The sequence below is a fragment of the Pogona vitticeps genome, chromosome 12, assembly GCF_051106095.1.
Source record: "Pogona vitticeps strain Pit_001003342236 chromosome 12, PviZW2.1, whole genome shotgun sequence".
Taxonomy (NCBI): Eukaryota; Metazoa; Chordata; class Lepidosauria; order Squamata; family Agamidae; genus Pogona; species Pogona vitticeps.
Genome location: NC_135794.1, coordinates 9180001 through 9206853, shown reverse-complemented (window position 1 = coordinate 9206853; position 26853 = coordinate 9180001). Strand labels below are relative to the sequence as shown.

The 26853-nt window shown below is 43.5% G+C and overlaps 2 protein-coding genes across 5 annotated transcripts in view; one reads left to right on the top strand and one right to left on the bottom strand.

Moving 5' to 3' along the window:
- Window positions 1-8950, top strand: part of CSK (C-terminal Src kinase) — a 103719-nt gene extending 94769 nt beyond the window's left edge. For all 4 annotated transcript variants that reach the window (XM_072982272.2, XM_072982273.2, XM_072982271.2 and 1 more), the window contains exons 10-13: window positions 53-126; window positions 1589-1784; window positions 5447-5533; window positions 7534-8950. In XM_072982272.2, coding sequence (XP_072838373.2) covers window positions 53-126; window positions 1589-1784; window positions 5447-5533; window positions 7534-7716 — 540 coding nt within the window. In that variant the 3' untranslated portion in view covers window positions 7717-8950. The remainder of the gene's footprint in view (window positions 1-52; window positions 127-1588; window positions 1785-5446; window positions 5534-7533) is intronic.
- A 2921-nt stretch (window positions 8951-11871) lies between these two features.
- Window positions 11872-15234, bottom strand: LOC144584625 (uncharacterized). The gene is made up of 3 exons (XM_078381073.1): window positions 15148-15234; window positions 12810-12950; window positions 11872-12494 (listed from the first exon to the last, which is right to left on the bottom strand). Exons 1-3 carry the CDS (start codon window positions 15214-15216, stop codon window positions 12300-12302), a joined length of 405 nt encoding a protein of 134 aa, XP_078237199.1. The 5' UTR covers window positions 15217-15234; the 3' UTR covers window positions 11872-12299.
- Window positions 15235-26853: the final 11619 nt, after the last annotated feature.

Genomic DNA, 26853 nt, shown 5'->3' with positions numbered 1-26853 from the left:
ACAACTAGTTACAATATTAATAGTTCCTTTCCTTTTCTCTCTTTGTTTTCAGGGAAGTTTAGTAGATTACCTTCGCTCCCGAGGGAGGTCTGTCCTGGGGGCAGACTGCCTGCTGAAGTTTTCCTTGTAAGTATGGAGGCTTGGCTGCTTCATCATAGTTTCTGTGCAGTTCTGTATATGGTTACTACACAAATATTGGGGAAGTAATGGCTTTGGACTACCACTCCCAGAATCTCCCATGGTTCTGGGAGTTGTAGTCCAGAAAAATAGTTTCCCCCAGTCTGATTGAGCATATAATCACCTGATTCTGCGCCTAGGCCACACACATCAGCCAGCAGTGCTATACCATCTCTTCAGAGTGACATCCGGGCCAGTTGAATGTGTCTGTGTAAAATTGGCTGGGTAAATGTTTTGCTGTTAGATTTTGGGGGAAATATTCCTGGGCTCATAAGATGGAGCGGGACACAGGGTGTGGCTTGCAGATTGGCCTGCTGGGATAGCTCATCCAGACAGAGAAGCCCAAGAGATAAACCTAATTTCCAGTGAAACTCCCCTCAGGTTGATTGCCCAGCTGCACCCCTAACCTGGATAAGAAATCCCTAACAGTAGTCCATGTGTTGGTCGTCTCCAAAATAGACTACTGTAATGCTCTGTATGTAGGTCTGCCCTTGAAGTCAGTACAGAAACTTCAGCAGGGCCAAACTGTGGCAGCCGGACTGATTACAAGGACCAGGAGATATGAAGATGAATGTCCAGTCTTGGCACATCTTCATTTGTTCTCTTGTTATTTTCTGTGCTCAGTTTAAGGTCCTGGTCAGAATCCTTAACAATTTAGGACTTTATGGTCTCTCTCCAACCCCCCCCCCCCAAATAGTTACTGTCCCACACATTCCTTGCAGTTTTTGGTGTTAAAAATTGTAATTCCTAAGGAGGCAAAAAAAAAAAAAACCACACCAAAAACCCACCAAGACAAGGAACTGAGGATTCTCTGTCATGGCCTCTTCCTTCTGGAACAAGCTTCATCTGATTTTAGGAAGTTAATTAAGACCACATTATAAAAAGTGGTCTTCTAGCAATTGTAAATATTGTCTAGAGATGTTCAAACAGGTTTTAATTTGTGTATTTCTATTCGAAGTTGCTTTTAGCTAGCAACAGGGTTTACCGTATTTAATTTATTTGTCTATTTATTATACAGTAAGATCCCTGTATCTACAGTTCCAGGGCCCCCCGTAGATGCTGGAAAAATACAAATTATAGCAAAAGCTATGAGAATAGCAAATGCTATACATAGTATGTTCTCTGGCTACTTCTAGTGTCCAGTTCTGGGGAATTCATCACTAGACATACAGATTTTTTTTCTTTTAATATTTTTGGACTGTGGATAAGTGAATCAGCTGATACTGATTCCATAGATAAGGGAGTTCTGACTGTATAATGTGTTTATGATTTTACTGTACCTTGTGAACTGCCCAGAGAGTGGTAAACTAATGGAGTGGGATAGACATGAAAATAAACCAGTAAATAAGGGGGTGGAGCGACCCATTTTTTCCCCTGAGTATCATCTCCTTTGCCCCTTCTCTCCCCACAGAGATGTCTGCGAAGCTATGGCGTACCTGGAAGCCAACAATTTTGTTCATCGGGACTTGGCAGCGCGGAATGTACTGGTCTCAGAAGACAACGTTGCCAAAGTCAGCGATTTTGGGCTGACGAAAGAAGCTTCGTCCACCCAGGACACGGGCAAGCTGCCAGTGAAATGGACGGCACCAGAAGCACTTAGAGAAAAGGTGAGGGAGGGAGACCCTCTTGCGTTGCTTGAGGAATATTTAAGCCGTCATGGACATGTTCATGACCTGGTATGGACCCAATCCGACCTGCCACTGGGCCTTCCACAAGTGAATGGTTTTCCTTCTTGCCATGTTGCCCGGTGACACTCTGTTTCTGCTTCCTTTGAAATCAAGAACCCCAGTAGAACATGGTCATTTCCCCCCCGGGTTCCTCTTGCGATCATGCCTTCCACCAAGTCGTCTCTATTAGATGTTAGAATCAAGTACAAACTCTTCTGGTTTTTCTTCCTCCACTTTTTATACGGGAAAACGATCAGCCATACAAGCCAGGAATTTCTTGAAAGGGCCACGTTGAACAGTATTTCTCTCCCGACAGATATCAAGATCATTGAAGTCTCCCATTGCTGCTGCTGCATTGTGTTTCTTTGAAACTCTTGCAATTTGTCTTTCCAAAGCTTCCTCTGCATCTTCTTCTTGATAGGGTGGTGGGTAGTAGACTCCAACGGCGATGTTCCTATTTTTGTTTTTCCCCCCGATTATATTAATCCAGTGGCTCTCAGGGGGACCGCCAAACTTGTCCTCCTGTATTTCAATTCAGGGACCTGTTGTTTTGGACATCTATACTTCTACTCCACCTCCCTTTCTATTGTTTCCTTTCTGTTTGAACAATTTATATCTTTCAGTCCCTGTATTCCAGTCATTTGCCTGACTCCTGTTCCAGAATCTGCATGGAATTTTGCAATTCCAAGTCATGAACAGCATTTTACTCAACGTTTGCTCCCAACTCCAGCCCTTTTCCATGGCGCTTCCTCCCCTCTGTCGGTTCTCTCCTCCTCTGCTTTTTCTGGCTGTTCTTCTACGTCCAGGGCCTCCCTTGGCTGCTATTGCTGCTACTCAAAAGTTCTGCCGATGTACCCATCATTTTCTCTTATAGCCCTAAGAGTGGTCCCTCACGGCTCATATTCTTTCACTGGTTCTTCTCATAGGGCTGCCAGTTTTCATTTGCTGTGGGTGTACATCATGTTGTTGTCAGGTACACAGGCAAACTTTGCCGATCACCATTGCAGAGGTATCTGTTCCCTCCATAATCCCTATCACCTTTTTGACTCACTTCTTTTTGTCTGTCAGTGCCCTTTGTCTTGCCTGCCTTGAAAGGTGAAGGGAATTCCACTTTATTCGGAAACCAAGAACTTTGTTAGGGGCCTTCCCCTCGGTCTTCCCCACCACACTCGCCTGCCAAACTCCCGTTAGCTCTCCCTGTTAGTTCACCCTGGTTGTTCGCTCCCTAGAGTCTGTCTCTGTTTTACTTCTCTGCTATCCTCTGTTAGGAGTCAGGAAACAGAAGGGGAATAAAATGAGAAAGTGAGTTGTTTCCCTTTCCATCCTAGGTAGGAATCAACGGACTCAGACTTTCCCAACGGAGAGTCCAAAAACGAACGAGACGCACTCCCTTCATCTCCACTGTGTACGTTGTATTGAGACATAGAGCTTCTGCTCGTGGACTTTACTGGAGTAGCTTTGCTAGAGTTCCAAGAACTCTAATTAAAAACAAAAAACAAAAGGAACTTCCACAAGTTCTGTTTTATTAGCTTTCTTTGAAAACTATAGGGAGAAATCCTGTCTTTCTGAGATTTCTCTCTGAGATTTCCAGCTTCTGTTCTTTCTGTTTTGCTTTTTTCCTCTTGTTTTTCCTCCAGGTTTCAGCCTGGTTTCATGTGGCCCTCTTCAGATGTTCTTCAAGCAAGTGCCCACCCACACCCCTCAGTCCAGTGAGGAGATCCCCTCCCCTTTTGTCATTGCTTTTGAGATTCAAAAGGGACCATTCAAAGAGGGGGAGACTGCTGTATGCGTGTAGATTCTCCCTGGGAGCCAGAATGAAGGCAAGCCACATGGATACAAAACGCTCCCATTTTCCAGCCAGCATTTTTCCATGTGCTCAAAGCAGCAACAGAGGTTGGCTTGGTTGGGAGGTAGGGCTGCCTTCTTCCCCTGATGGCCCTGACGCTTTAAGCATCTAAATAGGGCTCACATCTCTCAGAATTCCATCCACTTAGGGTTGGCACTAGTTGATCCTCCAATTTTTCATCAAAAAGCTCCTATTCTGTTCCACTCTATTTATTGCATTGCTATCTCACCTTTCTTCCAGGACTCAAGGAAGCTCGCAAATCATTTTTAAAAATGTCTAAAAAGTTAAAACAAGATAGAGACAACACTTTGAACATTATTAAACAAGGAATAACTAAAACCATCAAATGAAAACAAATTAAGAAATATAAAGGTATTTTTTTTAAAAAGCGAAGTGCACTGCTTATATACCACCCCTAGCACTTAAAACACTCTCTGGGGGGGTTTACAGTTTAATTATTCAGGCTACACATTACCTGCATGCACACACACCCCAGCCAACTTGGAAGGGTGGAAGGCTGAGTGAACCTTGAGCCGGCTGCCTGGGATTCAATCCAAGTCATGAGCAGAGTTTTGGCTGCAGTATTGCAGTTTAACCACTACGCTATGAAGCTCCTTGCATTTAAAATGATGGTTTTAAGACTGCAAATGTCTGTCTCATTCCAAAGTTAGCAGTCACACCTGAGTCTTGGAGGCAAGGAGGCAGAGCTATCAGTAAGCTTGTCCAATGCAGTTCTTGTTGGACAAGAACAACCTAAGAGACAAATTTCTTAATATTCCTACCCTTCTCCATCATCACACCTGTCTCCCTAGTCTAGTTGTGAGAACCATGCACACAGACACTGCTGTTTTTATTTAAAGTGTATTTTTAAAGTGTTTGTACAAAACTAAAAGTGGACTTACAGCTCTTGTGCTTTGCTTTCGTTAGGTTTCCCCCTCCCCCATCCCTGTCATTTTGGGAGTGGGGAGGTCAGTGCATCCCCCAGGACTCTGGGGAAAGGGAGTTGTTCCCGAAACCTCTGGAACTTCCTTACACACCACCCATGTGTAAAGGGTTACAACTTTCCCCTACTTTCTTAGAGAGAAGGCAGAGCTCAATATATAATACAATTGATAGCAGTTTGAAACAAGGAACCTTGTGATGCAGTGGCTAAACTGCAGTCCTGCAGTCAAAACTGTGCTTACAACCTGAGTTCAGTTCCAGGTGGCCGGCTTGAGGTTCACTCCACCTTCCATCCTTCTTAGGTCAGTAAATTGAGTACCCAGTATCCTCACTGTGGGTGGGGAGGAGTAATGTGCAGCCTGCACCATTAAAATTTTAATAACCCAGAGAGTGCTTTAAACACTATGGGGCAGTATATAAGCAGCACGCTTTGCTTTGAGACAGGCAAATATATTCTCAATTCTGAAAATCGTAGAAGGTTCGGCATCTTGACAATTCATACCACGTATAAGTCCTGTACCACTCCTCGCTAAATGCAGAGGGGCTTTGCAGGCAAATTGGAAAGAGCGAATGCAGGGGCTGCTGCTGGAGGCATAAACTGAAATCTGGTGCTGAATGAATATGAAGCCCGATGCGTGGAGAATTTGGCCATGGGCCGTCCCTAGTGCTAAAAGCCCTGGGGCGGGGGGGAAAGGACTGGAGGCCTCATTTTCACCACCTTGGGGTAAACTTGGTACCATCGCTGGCCACTGTTTCTCTCAATGACGCGGCTCTTTGTTTACGAATCTGTTGACTGAAGTTTTCGTCTTGGCAGAAATTTTCCACCAAATCAGACGTGTGGAGCTTCGGGGTTCTTCTCTGGGAAATTTACTCCTTTGGACGAGTGCCTTATCCAAGAATTGTAAGTGGAGGCTGCGCAGCGCCGGCGGCTGTTTGCACAGGGCAGCTGGGAGGGACCACGGAAACCTCCCACTTGGGCATGGAAATTCACTTGTGGGGGGTGTTGGAACCAGCAAAACCGCTCCTGGAGTGTTTTACTTACCTTGAAAGCCCTCTTAGGGTTGCTATACGTTGGTTCTCACTTGACAGCATAAAACACAATGTAGGCATTGGAATGAGACCAAAACCTTTCCCTACCTCGTTTTAACAAGCCCTTTTCAAGGAACATTTTTGTGTGTCCCCTGCCTCTAAACCAGAGGTTGAGAAGTTGTTATTTTTAAGTATGTTATTCTCATCTCCTGTTAAAATGTTTGTAAAGTAATATTTGCTCTTAATCGTTGCACTGCTCAGAGATAGCCTTTCCACATTACTTTTATTAGGGTTTTTTTTTTTTTTGGCAGGGGTAATCCTTGGATTCATAAGAGAATAGCCTAAAACTTCAAAACTATTTCTGTCAAATTACCTCTAAAGTGCCCTTTATTCATAACTTGCAGAAAGGAACTAGAAAGCATTGCTCATTACATCAGGAAAGTAATGTTGTTCCAAGTCTTTGCAGTGGTTTTTAACTGTTTATGTTGTTATATTCACATGGTCTTGGAAAGTACCTTGTCGCAGGTGGTGGTATCACAGGTTCCTTCCCGGGGGGGGGGATCCCAATTTTTGTCTAAAATTCAGCCGTACGTTGAATCCCAGTTTTGTCTTGAAGTTTTAGCCTAAGTCTATGCAAGCATATCAGGCAAAAATCCAAAGAAACAAAACAAGATAAACCAATCAAAGAAAAAGGACAAAAACAGGCGGCGCTTTAGAGACGTACCATTATATTTTAAGGTGAGCTTTCATGGACACGTCCACTTTGTCAAACATTAAGAGACAGAATGAAATGGAATGAAATGTAGATGAAATATCAGTTTCACGTTCTAAATGTTATTGGAGAGAGTTGGTAGTTTTAAATTTCTGGGCACTTACATCTCAGAGGACCTCTCATGGACTATAAATGCCAACATGCTAATGAAGAAGGCACAGAAGAGGCTGTATTTCCTGAGAATGCTCGGGAAGTTAAATTTATCACAGCATTTACTTCTGTCCTACTATCGTAGCACCATTGAGAGTGTCCTAACCTATGGCATTCTGGCATGGTTTGGGAGTAGCTCCGTAGCGGACAAAAAAGCTCTACAGAGAACCATTAAAATTGCCCAGAATATCATCGGGCTCCAGCTACCAACCCTGGATGACATCTTCACATCCCGCTGTCTGAGGAAGTCACACAACATCCTTAGAGACTCTTCCCATCCTGCTTATAACTTTTTTGAACTGTTGCCGTCTGGCAGAAGATACTGAATCTTTAAGACTCAGACCACACGTTTTCTGAACAGTTTTTATCCCAGAGCGATAATTGCACCTAATAATGAGCTTAAAGACCACCAGTAGTGAATAGTTAGTTGGACTGTGTTGCTTGGCCTGCGGTGTAGATGTTTGTATTCTTAGTGGGGGATTTTTAGCGGGTCTGGAGTGTTTTGGGGAATTCTCATGTGTGTGCATGTGGGTCTGGTCTCTGGGTGCCTGTGTGAATTTCGTTGTGTGCGTATACGATGTATATACTTACAATGTCAATAATAATAATAATAATAATAATAATAATAATAATAATAATAATAATAATAATAATAATAATAATAATAATAATAATAGTTCTTCTTCTTCTTCTTCTTCTTCTTCTTCTTCTTCTTATTATTATTATTATTATTATTATTATTATTATTATTATTATTATTATTCTTATTCTTATTCTTATTCTTATTCTTATTATTATTATTATTATTATAATAATAAGCTTACATTAAAATATAATGGGTAGTCTTTAAGGTGCTGCCTGTTTTTGTCCTTTTTCTCGTATTGTTTTGTTTCTTGGGATTTTGCCTTTCTTCTGAAGGTTTTTTTTTCTCTCTTTCCTCCCTGCTGCAGCCTCTGAAGGAGGTGGCTTCTCGCGTGGAGAAGGGGTACAAGATGGACGCCCCCGATGGCTGCCCCCAGGTTGTCTACGATGTGATGAAAAAGTGCTGGAACTTAGATCCTTCTCACCGGCCCTCTTTCCACCAATTACGGGAACAGCTAGAGCATATCAAAGCCAGCGAGCTTTACCTGTGAGGTCGGACCAGAGGGCGGGGCTTCCTTTGGACACGCCTTCTCCATCACTTCCTGTGATCCACCTCCCGTGCACATGTGTCAGGGGGAAGGCTGGGTAAGGGACCGACTGAAGCAATGTGGGTCTCTTTTGTTTTGTTTTTTTCATTTTTTTCATTCCCCCCCCCCCCAGGAATCAGAATTGCTCCACTCAAGGGACTATACTCAGAGAAAACATATTGGACTTGATGCATATCCCCCACGCACCCCGGCTGGTGGGTGGGGAGATTGGTTCCTCTTTCGGTGGGCACCCTCATCTGTCTTTTCTTTAACAGAAGGATGTACAAGCAAGGCGAAACAGTGGAATGGCCATCTCTCTCTCTCTCCCTCTTCCTTCCCTCTTTGTAGTAAGAACCGAAATTCACCAGGGAAAGGTGCAACGGCATTTTAGTAGCATGTTTCTACACCTTCCCCTATGAATTTCCCGCCATGCATCACCCTCCCTCGTCTTCCCATTTCCCTTCTACCTTTTAACATTTCCCAGGAACCAGACCTGGGCGCCTTCGGTTCTTGGGAAGGATGAGAAGGGTGCCCATCCTGCTGAAACAGGACAAAGAGGACAGATGAGCAGGGAAGATATTTCACGGGGGGGGGGCTGTTGGTGGAGGGGAGGGCAATGTAGTGAATTTCCCTGCCCTCCCAGTAATTCTGCAACTGCTGGAAATCCCACACTGTCCCAGGCAGCAACTTGTCTCCTACTTTTTAAAAAAAAAAAAATAATAATACAAGTTTTGTTAAGTTTTAATTTTTTCAGTTGGGTTTTTTTTTTAATTATTATTATTTCAAGACTGCACCAGAAAAATCAGCTATTTTGCTGGATTTTACTAAAGTTACAGATCTTATTTTTTAATGTAATGATTTAAAAAAAAAAGTTTAAAAAAAAACAAGCATTCGGGAAGAAAAACAAACAAACCGGAACCAAATGCAACACGCTCACACACGCACGTGCTACGACTTGGCAGACTCGCCCCACCCCCCACCCACCCCACCCTGACCAAATGAAGGAAGGGCGAGTTTGGAACTGCGAAGCCACCACGGATGATTGTCGGATTGTTTTTTGCTTACAGCAGTGTTTGCATGCTTTCTCCAGAGGCCTTTTCCAGTCCTGTCTAGTGCTTTACGCTCATATAATGCTGCCAACTGTGAGATTAAACTGTAATAATAATAATAAAAAGAACCATTCCATATGAACACAGAAGCATCCTGTCTCAGTTGTGTTCTTTTTTCCCCCCCAGGTTCAAGGCATCAGGGTGTGTTTTTGAATAGGTAGCAAGACCTCTATAGGAATTTCAACAACTGTGGCTGAAATCAAAGCCTGTTCCTTAAAAAAAAGACTACAATTTACATAATCCCCTGGGATTTAGCATGCTGTATAGGGAATGTGGGAGTTTGGGTTCAGAAAGTAATTTTTGTGAGCTCTGGACAAAGGTAGAAAATGTGTTTCCTCCTCCTTTTGAACTATAAGAGAGAAGACATGGTCAGTTAAGGGAGGGGTGCAGGTGGAAGATAAGAAAGCCTGGGCCTCCTGTAAAATCTGGTAAAGAAAGTAGTGAAATTACGCTATAAAATACAGTTGCTTGGGAGCAGCCTTACTCTGAAGAAGGTTGGAAGAAAAGAGAAAGTTTAGCCTGAAGAAGACAGGGCAAAAATACAGACCAAGGGCCATCTTAGGTTCTAGGCAAACATGTCACATAAATGGAATAAAAAAGCAATAAACTTCTCCTTTGAATTGCGTGGGTCCAAGCAGCACTGTGTTGGTTATAGATGGATTTTTATTTCAATCAATAAATGAATGTTCCAATTCGAAATATAAACAATCAATATGGTGCTGCTATTTGTCTCCAGGAAGTGGCCAGAAAAAGATGGTCCTTGGACCTGTTGCTGACGATGCAGAGACCCCAGCCCCCCCCCTCCTGGCATGGTGGCTCCCTTTGATGGCCAGGGAGGGGCATGGTGGGGAGGGCCAGGGAAGATCACAATAGCACACTGCTCCAGTGGGGTAGAAGGTAGGAGGAGAGATCATGCCTCCATTTCCCCCGTCTGATAAAGCCTTTTTTAAACACAAATTTTGAAACTGCACGTGGGTTTGGTGCCCCTAAACCCAGCATTGTTGACTTATAACAGTTTCTCCTTTATTAAGAACTTTTGGCAATGACGGAATGGCTACAAATTAGGGAACGACGAAATCCACCACTTTTGCTTTCTTCTGTCTTCCGGTTTCGTAACCCTCAAGGGTCATTTTCATCTTGAATATGTTGCCTGCAAAAGTTGATCCGTACCCAAACTGAAATGTAACATGGTTCACCCACCTGCTGGGGGGGGGGGGAGCAAAGTAGGCAGAGCATTTCCTGCATGTGGTGCTTGCCTGAAGTGAAGGCTGATGACTACAGATGGTCATGACCTGTCAGTTTGTGCTAATTCACCTGCAGATCCAACAGGTATTCTGCAGTTCCAAGCCCCACCCCCTCTGGCAGGCATCCACTCCGAGGTATTACCCGACTTTCCCTGCCCCACCTCCACAGAGCACCGTCTCTGTGGGGGTGCCTGCTGGAGGAGGCAGGGCTCAGAACCATGGAAAACCTGGTGGACTGACAGTGGTTCATTCCCATGATGACTCCATTTCGGTGGGGAGGAGATAGTCAATCCACTCCAGCTTTAGGCTAAATTTGAAAGGGGTTTTCCATAGTGTTGAATCTGTTTTGGGGAAAAAGGGTTCAGGACCTTGGACAGCGCCCATAAAATTTGGACCAAGCCACTGGTTCTTAACCTTGGGTTACTCAGGAGTTTCGGTCTGCACCTCCCAGAAGCCTTCACCACCAGCTGTCCTGACTGGGGTTTCTGGGAGTTGCAGTTCAAAAGCATCCGAGTAACAAAGGTTAAGAACCAGTGGACTAAGCCACATCACCATTCCCAAGAAATCATAAATCATAAATCTTCCACTGCTTGCCTCCCATGTGCATATTAAAGATGAGGAGCCACTCACAAAAAAGTGGCAGCTTTTATTCAAATGCAACATGGCTGAGTAATATGAGGATCCTACGCAAGATTTTTAAGAATGAAGCACTCAAGAGTCCTAAAACGTGTATGGATAAATTTGACAGTTCAGTTTCTTCCCCATGTGTCCTTATTAAAAAAAGACTTTTCAAGTTCTTTTCATTCTGAATATGAAGAAATGTTTGGATGTTGGCAACAACAGCAACAATGACTGTGTGTTGTCAAGTCAACTATGGCTAACAGTGACTCTTCAGGGTTTTCTAGGCAGAAGAAGGGCAGTGGGGCAACAGTCCCTTGTCTTCTCCTCCTGTTGGCAGACACGGCCGAGTGTCCAAAGTGGCCTGTTCTGAACATCTAAGCTAGTGTTTCCTCTCGGGTGTGGTGGAGGATGTTGGAGAGGATACGGTTCAGTCAAGCTGAGGTAATAATTCAACTACCAGTCTGGCCAGCTGCTGTAAGTGGGAGGCGTGTCTGCGTGCGGAGGCACCCTTTCATCTTTTCCTTCGGCCAATAAAACCTCTTGGGCCAACCTTGCAAAAGTAAGTTGCAGAGAATAACTCAGTAATGTGCGCTCTCACATTCATAATAATAATAATAATAATAAAAACAAATCTGAGAAGTGTGTCTGCTATGAAGCCAACCTTACCTACCATCAAACCAATTTGACTCCATTTGGAAATAAAGTACCTTGACCCCTCGTTTGTTGTTGGCAGTCCAGACAGGCATGAACTTCAAAATGGGAAAAAAATACCAAAAGCAGACCAAAATCTTGGGTATAGATTGATGATAGTACAGGTATCTTAAGAGCAGGTGGAACTCATTGCCTGCTAAGCTGCTCTACCATCATCCTGCTGAAGATCAGAGTCAAACTTCTCTAGGCAGGGCTGTCAAAGGAGGTGAGGTGGGTGTCTCTTATGGGGAGCACTTTTTCAGCCCTGGGGGGACCCTCCTACCAGTTCTGCCCTTCCCAGGAAGGCCTTTTTCTTCCCTTGAGGCATTGTAATCACTCAGTTGCTAAGAGTGGTGTTCCTTTCTAGAATTGGGGATCAAGAGAGTTGTGGGGGGGACCTCAGGGCTCTGGAGGGCACGGGTAGAATGGCCGAGGGTCAAAAGAGGCCTCCTCCATTGTTGATTTAATTTCATTTTATTCCAAAGATTGAAAGAACAGAAAGTTGCTTCCCTCTCCACCCACCCCCAACCCACCCCCAATTATATTTTAGTGTTTGGTACATATCAACTATAACTATAAAGTATATAAAATATATAAAGTTTAGAATAAAGACTATGCTGTGGCAAGTCATTCAGATGTGGTTATAAGTATGCTACTTAGTGCCAATAAGGGATTTCAAGGGCTAGGATCAACTATAGAAATCAGCAACCATTAGACCCAAACAAGAGTCCAGTGAGAAGAAAAAGAAATGGTTTAGAAAAAGACAGGATGGGAGCACAAATGGCAAGAGAGCAAACACAAATCGAGAAGGGCAGGGCTTCACTGTCGCACGTCAAAGGAAAATCAGACCGGTCTTGCTCAGCGGCTTCTGCTTCACCAAGCTTCACGGCTGAGGATGGTTGGGTGGCATTGATTGTCCCGTTGGTTCGTTGTGCCCCTGGGGAGGATGAGGTGGAGACGGGTGGAGCTTCTCAGGAGGAGGGCCATGAGGGACCTGAGACACTGTAGACTCCTCTGTGGACTCAGAAGGCTCCAAGTGGTCTTCATCCCCTGCAGTCTCCTTTTTCCTCTGTTCTTGCTGAGGGAAAAGAAGATGGAGACAAGGGGGATATTAGGAGCAACGGGAATGGTCTCAAAAAGCTTTGTGCTTGCTGACCCACCTGTGAACAGCATCCTTGAAGGTGTCCTGTTTTGGAGATGCAGCAAGGAGGAAGAAAAGGCCCACCTGTGGTGTTCTAATGGCAATAGATAGACCCCCAACACATGCAAAGGCCCAGTTGTTAACCCATATGCAAGTGAGTCATGTGAGGGCAGCCAAAAGGGCCTCTGCTGGTGTAAGCAGGAAGAAAGGGACAGACCCTGTCCAGTTCTGTGCAACAGGTGTCTTGTGTACCTTCTCTCTTTTGCCCTTTGTTTTCATTCTCTTTTTCTCTCCTTCCTTCTCCTTTTTACTCGCAGTCCCCTTTTCTTTGCCTTCCTCGTCCTCCTTTGTCTTCTGCTTCTTTCTCGCAGGGCTCTGATCCACTCCATCCACCTAGAGAGAAGAGAAGGACATCCAACCCATCGATTTCGTTTCAATCATTTCTCATCCCTCCTTTCCTCGGAAAGATCTCAAGGAGGACAAAGCCACTCAATGAAAAGCATTAAATTAAAAACAATGACACTACTTTAAAAATTGGAGTTTAAATTAGAAGGCAGCCAGTGAAGCAAAAAGAATGCCTCCTAGCCAAACTTCAGCTGCTTTGCCAAAAGTCTTAGTATACAAAAAATCTTTCCTAAGTTGAGTTTCTCTGAACGTCTTCCACAGACTGCTTGTCTGATTGCCGAGGGGGAGAGACTCCATTCCCATGCTCATCCCTGCCTTTGGGAGACTTCTTTTCCTTTTTTGCATGGGGCCCCCTCTTTTCCACCTGGCTCTAGGGTAGGAGAAAAGCCAGTTGAAAGGAAAATATAATAAACTTCCAACCTGCCCATTTCATTCTTTGGAGTGAGCACCTATCTTCCCTTATCTCATAAAATCAATTGCCACTTACACTGTGGATACTCCAATGCTAGATAATAATGAGTCAACAGGGAAAAAAGAAATAAAAATTGGCACCAAACTAACCCCAGTTCTGCAATCAGAAACCTACATTCCATGATTTGTAAAGGTTATGCAAAATCTGTTTGATACCGCTTACTTTGCCTAATTCAGTTTAGATTTCCCAAGTATTTTGCAGAAAGATTTTTCTTCTGCACTAAGAACTTGAGAAAGGTTAGTGAACGCAGCATGCACAGGATCTGGCTGCCAGCACGTGCCCTGAGAGAACTATGGTAGGTTGCTAGGGTTTTCCACTGGTGACAGCAATGCAGATTTCTTGCACAGCATTAAAAGCAAGCACAAATCTATACTGTGCGTTCTCCTAAATTGGAAATGTGTGTGATTAAGTTCTCTTCCAGTATCGTACACTGCTGTTGACCAATGCAGACCAATTGAGCAACCTGGGGATTACAAGGCCAGGCCAAGCACCCAATTTCCATAAAGCAAGCTCCACAGGTGAATCCCCAGAATCCCAGGACCACGGAAGTGTTTACTTTGCCTGTGACTGATAGTAGTAGGCTTCAGTGGATGGCTGCCTGTGTGTCTGCGCACCATTTCTGCATCTCCAGAATGGTCTCGAGCAGCCTCCTCAATTTAAAAGCAAAGTAAAACTCAACAAGTCAAAATCCTTCCTCAGCCTCTCCTTTTGGGAGCTTATTTTCCCTGGGGGGGAGGGATGTTTTTCTGAGGAAGGGTGCTCCAAGGGCTGCAAAAACAGCCTTTGGGGTCCACCTGTGGCCTGAAGGCTTAAAGATTCTCATCATGATCACAGACAATATGGCTTTAGATAGATCAGACGGATGAATACCGAGCATGTAGGTCGCTTGGGTGGTCTTCCAGAAGCTGGTGGTTTTTGCTTAGCTGGTTGAGGGATAGGCATCAAAGTTGAAGGTCTGTCTGACTGAACTGCCAGATCTTCTGACTCTTTAGAACTCCTGTCCTCTTCTAACTGCTTCAACGGTTCAGCAACTGCCTTGTCCATCCTTACTTTTTTAGAGATTGTTTTACACCCCAAAATCAGTGATCTGGGGGTTGGCAGTGAGGGGGGCAAATCCGGAGGCTGTAGTGCTTCCTCCATCAGGTAGATTCTAAGGTCACATTTCCGGTCCTTCAATTCGAGCTTAGTGAATTTTCGACAATGACGACAGATCCAGGGCTGGTGGGCTTCACCCAGACAATACAAGCAGCGCGAATGGCCATCGCTGATGGCCATTTTAGCTGAACAGTCCAAGCATCTTTTGAATGGGGGCTCCTTGGAAGCCATGAATTTGGAAGAAAAATGTTCAAGGAACTGGGAACAAAAAAATAACTCTCCTTTTTCTCTTTTTTCTTCTTTGGGACTCTCCAAGGTTTAGGAAAATCAGAAGGGTTGGATTCACAGGAAAATGGGAAGGTTGGGAATCTGAAGACTGAGGTAAGTAGGAGCTGCTAGGAAACACCAACTTCAGTCACCAACGGCTGAAAAGAAGTGAGGAGAGTGACCGTTGGGCACGGTGTTCTACTCGGAGGGAGGGGGAAGGCTGCTCCCATCTTGCGTTCCATGGAAGCTTCGGGATTCCAAGGTTCCATGGATGTGCAGAAAAGCCCCATGCGTGCGATTCACAGGGACCACGAAGAAGAACGGAAAGCTTCATGCCCACATGGAGTTTACCTGAGGTCTCTCTGTCTCCCTACTCTTTGAAGAACAACGATTCCCTTTGTACCAAGCCCACTGCTGCATGGCACTACCATGGCAGAAAAACATGGATCAGAGGCCGGTTCTTCTCAAAACCAATGTAAACTCATCAACTTCATCTGTGCCTATCATTTGTTGTTGTTTTTGTTGTTTAGTCATTAAGTCATGTCCAACTCTTCATGAGTTTGGTCAAATTCATGTTGGTAGCTTCGGTGACACTGTCCAACCAGCTGGACCATCAAGAAGGCTGACCGCCAAAGAACTGATGCTTTTGAATTGTGCTGGAGGAGACTCTTAAGAGTCCCCTGGACTGCAAGGAGAACAAACCTATCCATTCTGCAGGAAATCAACCCTGAGTGCTCACTGGAAGGATAGATCCTGAAGCTGAGGCTCCAATACTTGGCCATCTTATGAGAAGAGAAGACTCCCTGGAAAAGACCCTGATGTTGGGAAAGTGTGAGGGCAGGAGGAGAAGGGGATGACAGAGGACGAAATGGTTGGACTGTGTCACCGAAGTGACCAACATGAATCTGACCCAACTCCAGGAGGCAGTGGAAGACAGGAGGGCCTGGCGTGCTCTGGTCCATGGGGTCACGAAGAGTCAGACCTGACTTAACAACTAAACAACAATAACAGAGGCATCACTTGCCTTTGGAGTGCGTACAAGAGCGATCACCCTCCCAGGAGATTTATATTTTGTAATAAAAATAGGTGCCTCCAGTCTCGAACCACTAGGTGTCCCTCTGCCTCCATTTTTCAAGAGATGTTTCCTTTATTGTTCAGGGAGCTCCAAGAGACATCCCCACCCACAGCCAACTTCTCTACCATGTTTTTCCCAAGTAGCTTCTAGGAACAGATTGTGTAAGAGGCATATTGATTGCCCTTTTGTTTTGTTTTTCTCCCAGCCTCGTCTTTTGCCCTTGGAAGAATTGCAGATGTAGCTCAGTGGGAGAGCATAAGTTTTGCATGCAGAAGGTGCCAAGTTTTTACCTCTAGCATTTCCAAGAAGGGCTAGGAAAAAGTCCTGGCTCAAACCCTGGGGAGCAATGCTCACTGCCAGCCTGAGTTGGCAATACTGGTCTAAATGGAGAAAGGATCTGACTCTGTATAAGGCAGCCTTTCTGGGCCCATCGCTCCTGAGCAAGGGTGAGGGTCCTGCATTGATTGTTCAACACTGCTCGAAATGGAAGAATGAAGTTGTGGCGTCACCAAACCACCTTTCTTTGCCCGTGATAAACCGGGCAGTGTCTCAGCCAACACGGATGACAGGCGTTTGTGGAGGGAAGCCCTGAGAAATCCAGGGATCTGCTTCTTCAATGCACATTGCAAGGAGTTGTGCTTTTGACATTGAGTGTGCCTCTGCATGTACATGGACACACATGGACAGTGCCAACGGGCAGTGCCAATGGGCAGTGGCATATAATGCATTAAAGCTCTGCTGTTCTTTCCAGCTTTGCCGACAGCGGTGAAAGTGATGTTTTAAAAGTAGTGCATGGTGAAATTTGTTGCAGAATCTGAAGAGTGATTCCCTCTACACACATACACTGGGAGAAAGCTGGCACAGAAACAGAACAAATAAATAAAAAAATAAATACGGAACACAAAGAGTAATTCATTGGCATTAAAATTACCAAAAACCTGTTCCTTTTATTATTGATATTAGAGATGGGCATGAACTGAACCACGAACCAGAAAAATCAATGAACTGTCTGGTTCATAAATCACTTTGTGGATCGGTCTGTGGTTCTCATTTTGTTGAAATGAAGCACCAAACATTGTCCCCTCCCCCTGGTGCTTCATTTTGCTTTGGCAAAATGGGATGCCCACCCAGCATCCCGCCCTCTGCCCCCGTCATCTCCCCATCTTTTCTTGAAGCCACCATCTTGAGAGGCAGATGTTCTTGGCTCTAGCACAGCAGCTGAACCAGTTCGTTTTTCAGAGGGGTTCGTGATCATTAATGAGTAGCCACAAACCATCACAAACCACTGGTTTTCTGGTCCATGCCAATCTCTAATTGATATACAGCCGTGCCTCACTTTACGATTGCCCTGCATTACGATGAAACCGCATTACGACGATCTTTTTGCGATCGCAACTGCGATCACAAAACGATGGTCTAAATGGTTTTTTTTTTTTGCTTTGCGATGATCAGTTCCCTGCTTTGGGAACCGATTCTTCGCAAAATGATAATTTTAAAACAGCTGATCGGCGGTTTCAAAATGGCCACCGGGTAAACCAAATGGCTCCCTGCTGTTTTCTGGGATGGATTCCTCGCAAGACAGGCAGTGAAAACGGCTGCCCTATGGAGGATCTTCGCTGGACGGTGAGTTTTGACCCCATTGGAATGCATTGAAGGGGTTTCAATGCATTTCAATGGGTTTTTTTCGCTTTACGATGTTTTCGCTTAACGGCGATTTTCCTGGAACGGATTATCGCCATTAAGCGAGGCACCACTGTACTTTAAAAAATATTTGGAATGACTGGACAATAACATACAATTTCTGCTCACAAATATCCTTGAAAAAGCAAATTGAAACATTACTTATTCTTCCCTATACCCTGATGGTTTGTGTTTTATTATTTTAAAATTTCAACCTAGCTACATACTTATTATCTTTTTAAAAAGGGAACGGGGTGACTTGTTACTGAGAGCTACATTATTCATAGTGCATCAGTTCCAAGCAGGGCTCTTCCAGTGAACTTTCACAGCGATCTTAACACAGTGATCTTTCTGGAATGCCTCACAATGCAGCCATGCCAGAAGATGTGAGGTATCCTGGGAATATGATTCTCTAGCAGGGAGCGGGCGAATGCGTTGCTTCCAGTGCCCTAACAGAAAAATCGATGGCATAACCCAACTCTGGTTCCCAGAATAGCTTTTTGTGCTTAGGGGGATCTACAGCGGTGGAAGTACAGCCTCATAAAGCCGGCTGCATAGAGTCTCTGTGGCCGCTGAAAAGGGACAGAGCATCACCTAGAGAGAAACAGCAAAGAAATAGGTTTGCATATATGATGGGACTGCTTGAATGTTTTTAAAATACTGACAGTCTGTGTATTTAAACTCATGCAAAAAATAATGACTATAGAAGAGCTATATGACTTGAGTGTTGACACTGAAGAAATGGAAATTGTTAAAGATTTTGTATACCTTGGTTCAATCATCAATCCAAATGGAGACTTCAGCTAAAAAATCAGATGACTCTGAGATTCGGAAAGGCAGCAGTGAAGGGATTAGAAAAGATCCACAATTGTAAGGAGGTGTCACTGGAGACTGGGACCAAAGATCATCCACACTCTTGTATTCCCAATTAAGATGGGCAGATGTGAAAGCCAGACAATGAAAAACAAAAGCTAGTAGGGGAAAAAAAGAATAATTTGAAATACTACAGTGGAAACAAGTAGGTCTTAGATCAAATCAAGCCTGAACTCCATCTGGAAGCAAAAAATGACGAAATTAAGACTATTATAATTCAGGCACCTCATGAGAAGAAGGACTCACTAGAAAATGCTGGGAAAAGTTGAAAGCAGCAGGAAAAGAAGACCCAATATGAGGTGATTTGACTCCATAAAGGAATCAACAGGTTTGAGATGACAAGAGTTAAACAGAGCTGTTAATAAGAAGGTTGCTGTAAGTTGGAGATCACTGGACAGCACATAATAACAATGACACCCACAAGATATTGTACACAATATTAACAACTCACACAATTTCTTCAGGACTGGGTGTGCATGTGTGGTGATCAAGAAGATATTTTCTGCATGTCCTTCCATGCCTGTGGGTTTGTGAAAAGGCACGCTAACCTACAATGAGAGACGAAACTCAACCCTTCTTGGCTGAAACAGGGTAAAATAAAATGGAAAAAGCCATGATGGCTTATGATGACCAACGCCAAAGGTCTCAGACCCATTGAAATTTTGAGATGAGGTGATCCCCCTCTTAGTCTAATCACCACCCACTGGTAAAAGTCTTTTGAACGGATAACTCTCCAAAAGATCCGTATGCTAAGAGTGTTTGGATCTTGAGACTTTGTTTTTGTTTGATTATTCATTATCTATCAAAACGTAACAGAGACTTTATGATATCGAGAAACAAGAATTTTCTCCTTGGCAAAAAGAACCTGCTCTCCTTTGGCAAGCGGTGCCCTGCCATCATATGGGAGGTTAAAAATTTTCGCCCCAAGCCTGCAAAGCACTTACGCCTGCCAGATTTAATGTCCTTAGATTAGGCCTCCTTCAGTCTTGAGAGACAATGGTAACGTGCTCTGGATAGAGGTCTTGGAGCAGCATCTAGTGTGGCTGAGAAGGCCAATTCGAGAGCGACCATCCCTTCCACACTGGAGACCAATACAATCAGTCCCTGGTCCAGCTCCCTGATTTGGCTAGTTTCGGGACTGCCTCTTGGCCTCGGCCTGCTGGACGACGACCTCTTCTAATGTCCTACCCTCAGCCTTATTCCAGGGTGAATTACTCATCATGCAGGATCTGTGAATTTTTGTTATGTATTATTTTACATTGCACATTTTACAAACAAGTTAGGAGCGATCTGATTCACCCACTGCTGCCTCAACTCCAAGGTTGTTCAGAGAAACAGTTGGTCGCATATTGTTTGTCAGACCAGAACTCTCATATAATAGCCCAAGTGGCTAACTTCTTCCTGGATGCAATACGTAGACGTTATGCATTGCATGCTGATGCGTGATTACTGTATTTCCTTCTTCCTTCTTTTTTTATTGACTGTCTTCGTGTACTTGTATGGGTCACGTGGCCACAATAAATGTTATTATTATTATTATTACTATTATTAAAACATGATTTTAAAGAAGTGTCACACAGCTACCATGTTTCACCAAAAATAAGACAGGGTCTTATATTAATTTTTGCTCCAAAAAACACATTAGGGCTTATTTTCAGGGGATGTTTTATTTTTATTTTCATGTGCAACAATCTATGCTTATTCAAATACAGTCGTGACATCTTCTTCTGGTTGCTGCACGATAGTGGAGGGCGGGGTTTCATTTAAATGGGGGTTATTTTGGGGGTAGGACTTATATTATGAGCATCCTGAATAATCATATTAGGGCTTAATTTCAGGTTAGGTCTTATTTTTGGGGAAACAGGGTATGTGGCTTATAAGTTGTGTATGACCAACCTTCTGTCATTCTGATTGTAGAAGGAAAGCCATAATCTCAAATGCCCTTTGTCTTCGAAAAGTTGGCGCTGGACAAAGTTGCCAGGTCTCCATTTTTATTTATGTATTCCTTCTTGGTACAGTGGGGTCTTGACTTGAGAACTTAATCCGTATTGGAAGGCGGTTCTCAAGTCAAAAAGTTCTCAGGTCAAATCTGCATTTCCCATAGGAATGCATTGAGAACCATTTGATCCGTATCTGCTCTTTTCCGTCCATAGAAACTAATGGGAAGCTGCTATTCTGCCTTCGACCACTAGAGGGGGATATTTTGTTTCTTTTTTTCTTAGGTCAAGAAAGGTTCAGGGAAGGCAGGGAAAAGACAGTCCAGGCAGGACAGTACCAGGCAGTCTGAAGACTGTCTCCCAATCCACTCTCTAAACGCTGGGAGGAGTGAGGAAGCAGACAGGCACCCTTTTCACTGGCCAACAGTTAACTGAAAGTTCAAATTTTGCACTTTCCCTGCCTCCCACGTGGTTTTTTTTCAGTTCTTAACTCAAATCTAAGTATGTAAGTCAAGTCAATATTTTCCTATGAGAGTGGTTCTTAAGTCAAAATGTTCTTAACTCAAGCCGTTCTTAAGTCAAGACCCCACTGTAGTTATCTTTATGTTCTGTCCTCCTTCCAACAAGCTTAAGGCACCATGCATAGCTTTCCTTTCTCACCTCATCCACACAACCGTCCTCTGAAGTAGGTCTTGCAGAGAAAGAAAGAAAGAAAGAAAGAAAGAAAGAAAGAAAGAAAGAAAGAAAGAAAGAAAGAAAGAAAGAAAGATTGATTCCCTAGCGACAGCATAATATTATGAGCTACCTCTGTTGTAATCCAAACTACAGTGGTGCCTCGCAAGATGAGTGCCCCATTTAACAACGAACTCACATTATGGCGAAGTTTTTGCTATCGCAAAAACGATTGCAAAACGATGTTTCCTATGGGGGAATTTCGCTTTGTGATGATCGGTTCCCTGCTTCGGGAACCGATTCTCGTAAAATGATGATTTCCGGTCAGCTGATCGGCAGTTTCAAAATGGCTGCCAGGTTAAAAAAAAAGGCTCCCCGCTCTTTTCTGGGATGGATTCCTCGCTGCACGGGCAGCAAAAATGGCTGCCCTATGGGGGATCTTCGCTGGACGGTGAGTTTCAAGCCCATAGGAACGCATTAATCGGGTTTTAATGCGTTTCTACGGGCTTTTTAATTTCGCTTTATGATGTTTTCGTTCTACAGCAATTTCACTGAAACGAATTAACATCATAATGCGATGCACCACTGTATTTGGCCATGGTTTTGGATGGGCAATTAAGAGGCAATAGTGTTACAAATATGTACTGCTGGTAGAAAAGAACTCAGGCTGGTTTGTCATATGGATCAACCCGGTTGCCTGTGTTTTTGGCCACTCCTGAGTGGCTATGGAGACTGCCATCATGATAAACACCTCAACATCAAAGCTGGCAATATCAAGCCACACGAGAAAGATCTGCCATTTCTGACCACCTTCACTGCACTGTTGTGTTGCTAGCACAGTTCCGTACAACCGAGGTCAGGCGCTAATTGTGCGGGAATATTGATCACACTTGCTTCTTGTGCAAGGGGGTGATGGAGCAGCGTTCGTCATCCACAGCATTCAATCCAGGTCATTCAAGGGCACGGAAAAGTCAATGTTTTAATGGAATTCGCAATCCATGTGCTACCAGAGGCTTGCTTGAATATCGTTTTCCAACAACAAAATCCAGACCTTCCCAACCCATGCTAACAAACCACCGGCAACTATTTTTAAAAGTAATTCATTCTAATTATTCATTATGGTAATAAGTACGGTAACTTTGAAAAGTAACACATTGTTGTTACTTGTTCCCATTTTAGAAAAGGAATTTGTTACATTGCTTCTCATGCTAGCTTTGTTTTTTAAAAAATGTTTCATTAATCCCCCCTCCCCCCTGGAAATATAGGACTGATAAAAGGATGGCTAACAAAAAAAGGAAGAAAACCCCAAACCCTTGAAAAATTCCTATCAAAATACTTCTAAGAATGTTCTAGAATACCCTTTTAAATTGACTTTGGAAACTAACTAAACCATTACTTCATATGTCAATTTCAATCTGTTGTAATGTTTGTGGTGTATTTGACCCTATGAATTAACAACCTCCAGCCAGTTTAATAATATTTATTGATTGTTTCCATATATATATGCTCTCTCTCTCTCTCTCTCTCTCTATATATATATATATATATATATATATGCTATATATATGCTCTCTCTCTCTCTCTCTCTCATCTATCTATCTATATCTATATCTATATCTATATCTATATCTATATCTATATCTATATCTATATCTATATCTATATCTATATCTATATCTATATCTATACAGTGGGGTCTTGACTTGAGAACTTAATCCGTATTGGAAGGCGGTTCTCAAGTCAAAAAGTCTGTAAGTCAAGTCTCCATTGACCTACAGTGCATTGAAAACCGATCAATCCCGTAACAGGCCGTTTTTGTTCCATTTTGGTTTTTTTCTGGTCTGTAAGTCAAATCTCAGTCTGCAAGTCAAACCTAAATTTTGCGGCCAGAGAAGTCTGTAACTCAAAAAGTCTGTAAGCCAAGCCGTCTGTAAGGGTCCACTGTATCTATATCTATATCTATATATCTATATCTATATCTATATCTATATCTATATCTATATCATCATCATCATAGGCATCCTTCAGTCTTGAGGAATTTGTAGCATGTATACATTACTGAAACAGCGACGTCTACGTTGGCTTGGGCATGTTGTAAGAATGGCTGATGGTCGGATTCCAAAGGATCTCCTGTATGAAGAATTAGTGCAGGGAAATTGCCCCAGAGGGAGACCACAGCTGCGATACAAGGATATCTATCTATCTATCTATCTATCTATCTATCTATCTATCTATCTATCTATCTATCTATCTATCTATCTATCTATCTATCTATCTATCTATCTATCTATCTATCTATCTATCTATCTATCTATCTATCTATCTATCTATCTATCTATCTATCTATCTATCTATCTATCTAATTATATTCTTTTATTAGAAATGGCCCTATTGTTAACAGCCCTGCTTAATTATGATGATGGTGGTGATGGTTATAATGATGTGTTATCAAGGTAATTCTGACTTATGGCAACCCTATTTCAAAGTTCTCCAGGTAGAGAAAATTCAGAAATGGTTTACCACTCCCTTCCTCTCCGGGTGCCCTGGGACTATGCAGCTTGCCCAAGGCCACCCAGATTGGATCTTTTCCAAGGAGGCCCAGTGGGGGAATCAAACTCCCAACCTCTGGCTCTGCAGACAGATACCTAAGCTGCTGAACTGTCCAGCCAGAAAAAGCCCTGCTTAGGTGTTGCAAACTAAATGCTATCGGTTATTTTACTGAGTTAATCTATCTCATGTTCAGCCTTCCTCTTCTCCTACTGGCCCCTTCTTTTCTTTAGTCATTTTAGCTTGAAATCTGATTTGCTCTAAAAGCCACTTATTTGTCTTTCTGTTGGCTGACATAGTCCCCACCAAACACCACATTTTCAAATGAATAGATCTTATTTCTGTTCAGTTTCTTCATCACCCAGTTTTCACGTCAGAAATATCACAGTACGGCTAAACTAGGCCTCCGTGTTCAGTGACACCTCCTTGCGATTGAGGGGGTTCTCTTAATTTCTATACTACTGCTCTCCCAAGCCTCATTCTTCCTATTTCTTGGTTGCAGACTCTTAATTTGAGCGATGATTACATTGAGGCATGGAAAATCATTCAAAATCTCAATTTCTTCATAGTTAACACTGAAGTTATGTAAATTTTCTGTCAGGAATCTGCCCTTCTTAAGGTTTAGCTCTAATGCTGGTTTTGCACTTTGTTCCTTGACTTTCTCCAGCCGTTATTCCAAGTCACTGCCAGTAATATGGTGTCAGGTACTTATCTTAAATTACTCAATTTAAGATCAGCACATGACAATTTTCATCCCTTCTTCATCGGAGTCTAATCCACCTTTCTGTAGGATATGTTCTGCAAACCGGTTGAACAGATGCAGAGGTAAAATACGCACCCATCTGGCCCCTTCACCTCTTAGAAACCATTCCGTTTCCTAAATTCTGTTGTAACGGGAGCCTCCTGTCCACAGTATAGCTTACATATCAAGACAATCAAATTCAGGACCACCCCCTTCTTTTCCAGCAATTCATGGCTTTTCCTGATTCAGACAGTCAAGACTTGTATTGTGGTCTAACAGGCAGAAACCAGTTTCCCTCTGAAATTCTTTGCTGCCTCTTCCTTTTCTGAAGGCAGCCTGAACAGCTACAGTAAGAGCATTTCTCACTCCATATACGATAAAAGCCTTTTCTTGTGACATCTTCAGTATCTCTTCGCTTGCATATGAAATTAAGGCAGTACCGCTGTACTTAGCGCCATCATTGACATCATCTTTCTTTGGGATTGGCATGTGTGTTTAACGTTTACAGTGTACACGCATCTGAACATCACAGCTTGGTTGTACACTCCCCAGGAGAATCAACTGCTTACACTTTGTAGTTATATATTTGGGGGTCATAAGAGTTATACACAGATTTTAAATTACACAGGGGTCTGGTGCCCGTAACCCTAGCATTGTGGAAGAGAGAAGTGTATTTTTTGGCATATCCTATCTCTGACCATTTATTTCTTCTAACTGGTTTGAGAACAGCTTTCACTGCACTTTCTAAAATTACATATGTGCTGGACTGTAACTGCTACCATTCTTCCCCAGTCTGGGGTGCCGAGACTTGTAGTCCAACACAGCTGGCCAGACACTGTGCTTTGATTTGCAGAGGTTCCCCGTTTATGCAGACAGAGGGTGCTGGGAGAGAGGATGGAGTAGCAATAGGTTAGATTGGGATGGTCAGTCTGAGACACACACCTCAATGCTGTTGGGTTGCAGTTCCCATGGTCCCCACCAATGGTTTGGGGCTGCTGGGCCACATGTTGCCAACCCTGGGCTGGATAAATAAGGCAAAGAGTTTGCAGCTAGTATAAGACGCTTCCATCTCATTCTCCACAATATGGAAAGTTCTTCAGAAAGTGCAAATGGAGGGTCATGTGGGATTCTGAACTTTAATTGTTTAATTGTTCCCTGCCCCAAGGCACTTGCAGTCGAAAGCAAAACCTAGAGAAAGTAATAGAATAAAGGAAGGGAAATGAAGGTGGGGTAAAAAGAGAATATTAGCTGTTTTCACTGGGGACATCATAAGGTGCCTCCAGAGTAGACATTGATGGCTCCATTAGGCATGGGCAGTGAATCCCATCCAGTTTTAGTGGGAAACTACATGAGCTGTCCAAGGTGCTGAACCACATAAACAAAATACTGTAGCATCTTGGACAGCGTGTTTCCAGTTCAGACTAAACAAGGAGCGGATTCACTGCCCCTGCAGTATTATAGAAACCCATGTAGTTTGCTGCAAAGTGACAGGGTATAGAATACAGCTGAAATATCTGAAGGTATTACCTACAGCCAAGGAGGTGTGATGGACAGAGTGATGGACTCAGGAGATCTGGGTTTGAATCCCCACTCAGCCATGGGAACTCATTCCTTAAGTATCTCCCAGACCTCAAAAACTGTATGAAAGTCTCCATGAGTCAGAGGCAGCTTGGCGGCATATAACAACCTAACATTATCTAGTCTTATCTGTGGCCTAGAAGGCCAATAGGCAAAGCTAGCCAGTGGCATATAAAGAGGGGAGTGGATGTTTTAGATCTTAGAATACTGGATGAGAGAAGAAAAATGTGGGGCTAAAATATACTTCAGCACAGGATGCCTCCTCCCCACCCCCAGTATACTTTAATCCAGCTCTATAAGAGAGCGTCTCTCATACTCAGCACGCAAGGATTAAAATAGTTCCATTTCCACTGGAGAGAATTATTCAGTGTTAAACAAATATTCTGTGACCCAAAGCTCATGGATTTTGCATTTCCTGCTCTGTCACTGGCTCCAGGATCTAAGCTGTCAGAGAGCAGGGAAATCAGGCTGTCTTTTATGGAGATCACACATCCAGGGGTGTGGATTTCCTCTGGCTGCCTTAGAAAGTGTGGAGCTGTCAGGGCGGCTTTAACATGGCTGACCAAAGACATTTTGCTACCTGGGGGAGGGGGGCAAAGAAGACAGGATGGCACCCCTAACTCTCATTATACCAAAGCCAACTGAAATAGCAGTGGCATTTAACTTGGTCTCAGCTGAAAGGGCAATCTGTGTGGCACACATACCGATCGGCCTCCCTTACAATTATCCTGCACCCTCCAGCATCTGCCTCCTCAGGCATCCAACTCACCGTGGATTTTGACACGCAAACTTCCATCAGTTTCTGCTAGCATGGTGAATCGATTCCCCGATTCAGTTTGAAGGCCAAATTAGGTCTCTAGAGTGTATCCCAATCTAGTCTGGAGGGAGGGATGGATGGATGGATGGATGGATGGATGGATGGATGGATGGATGGATGGATGGATGGATGGATG

Bases quoted from the DNA above. Each gene is read 5' to 3' on its own strand.
- LOC144584625 (XM_078381073.1), bottom strand. From the start codon at position 15,216: ATGCAGCAGTGGGCTTGGTACAAAGGGAATCGTTGTTCTTCAAAGAGT. The intron at 12,951-15,147 runs GTAAACTCCATG...TCTTCTCTCTAG, and splicing joins GGGAGACAGAGAGACCTCAG to GTGGATGGAGTGGATCAGAG. The intron at 12,495-12,809 runs GTACACAAGACA...CTTTTCCCTCAG, and splicing joins CAAAGGGCAAAAGAGAGAAG to CAAGAACAGAGGAAAAAGGA.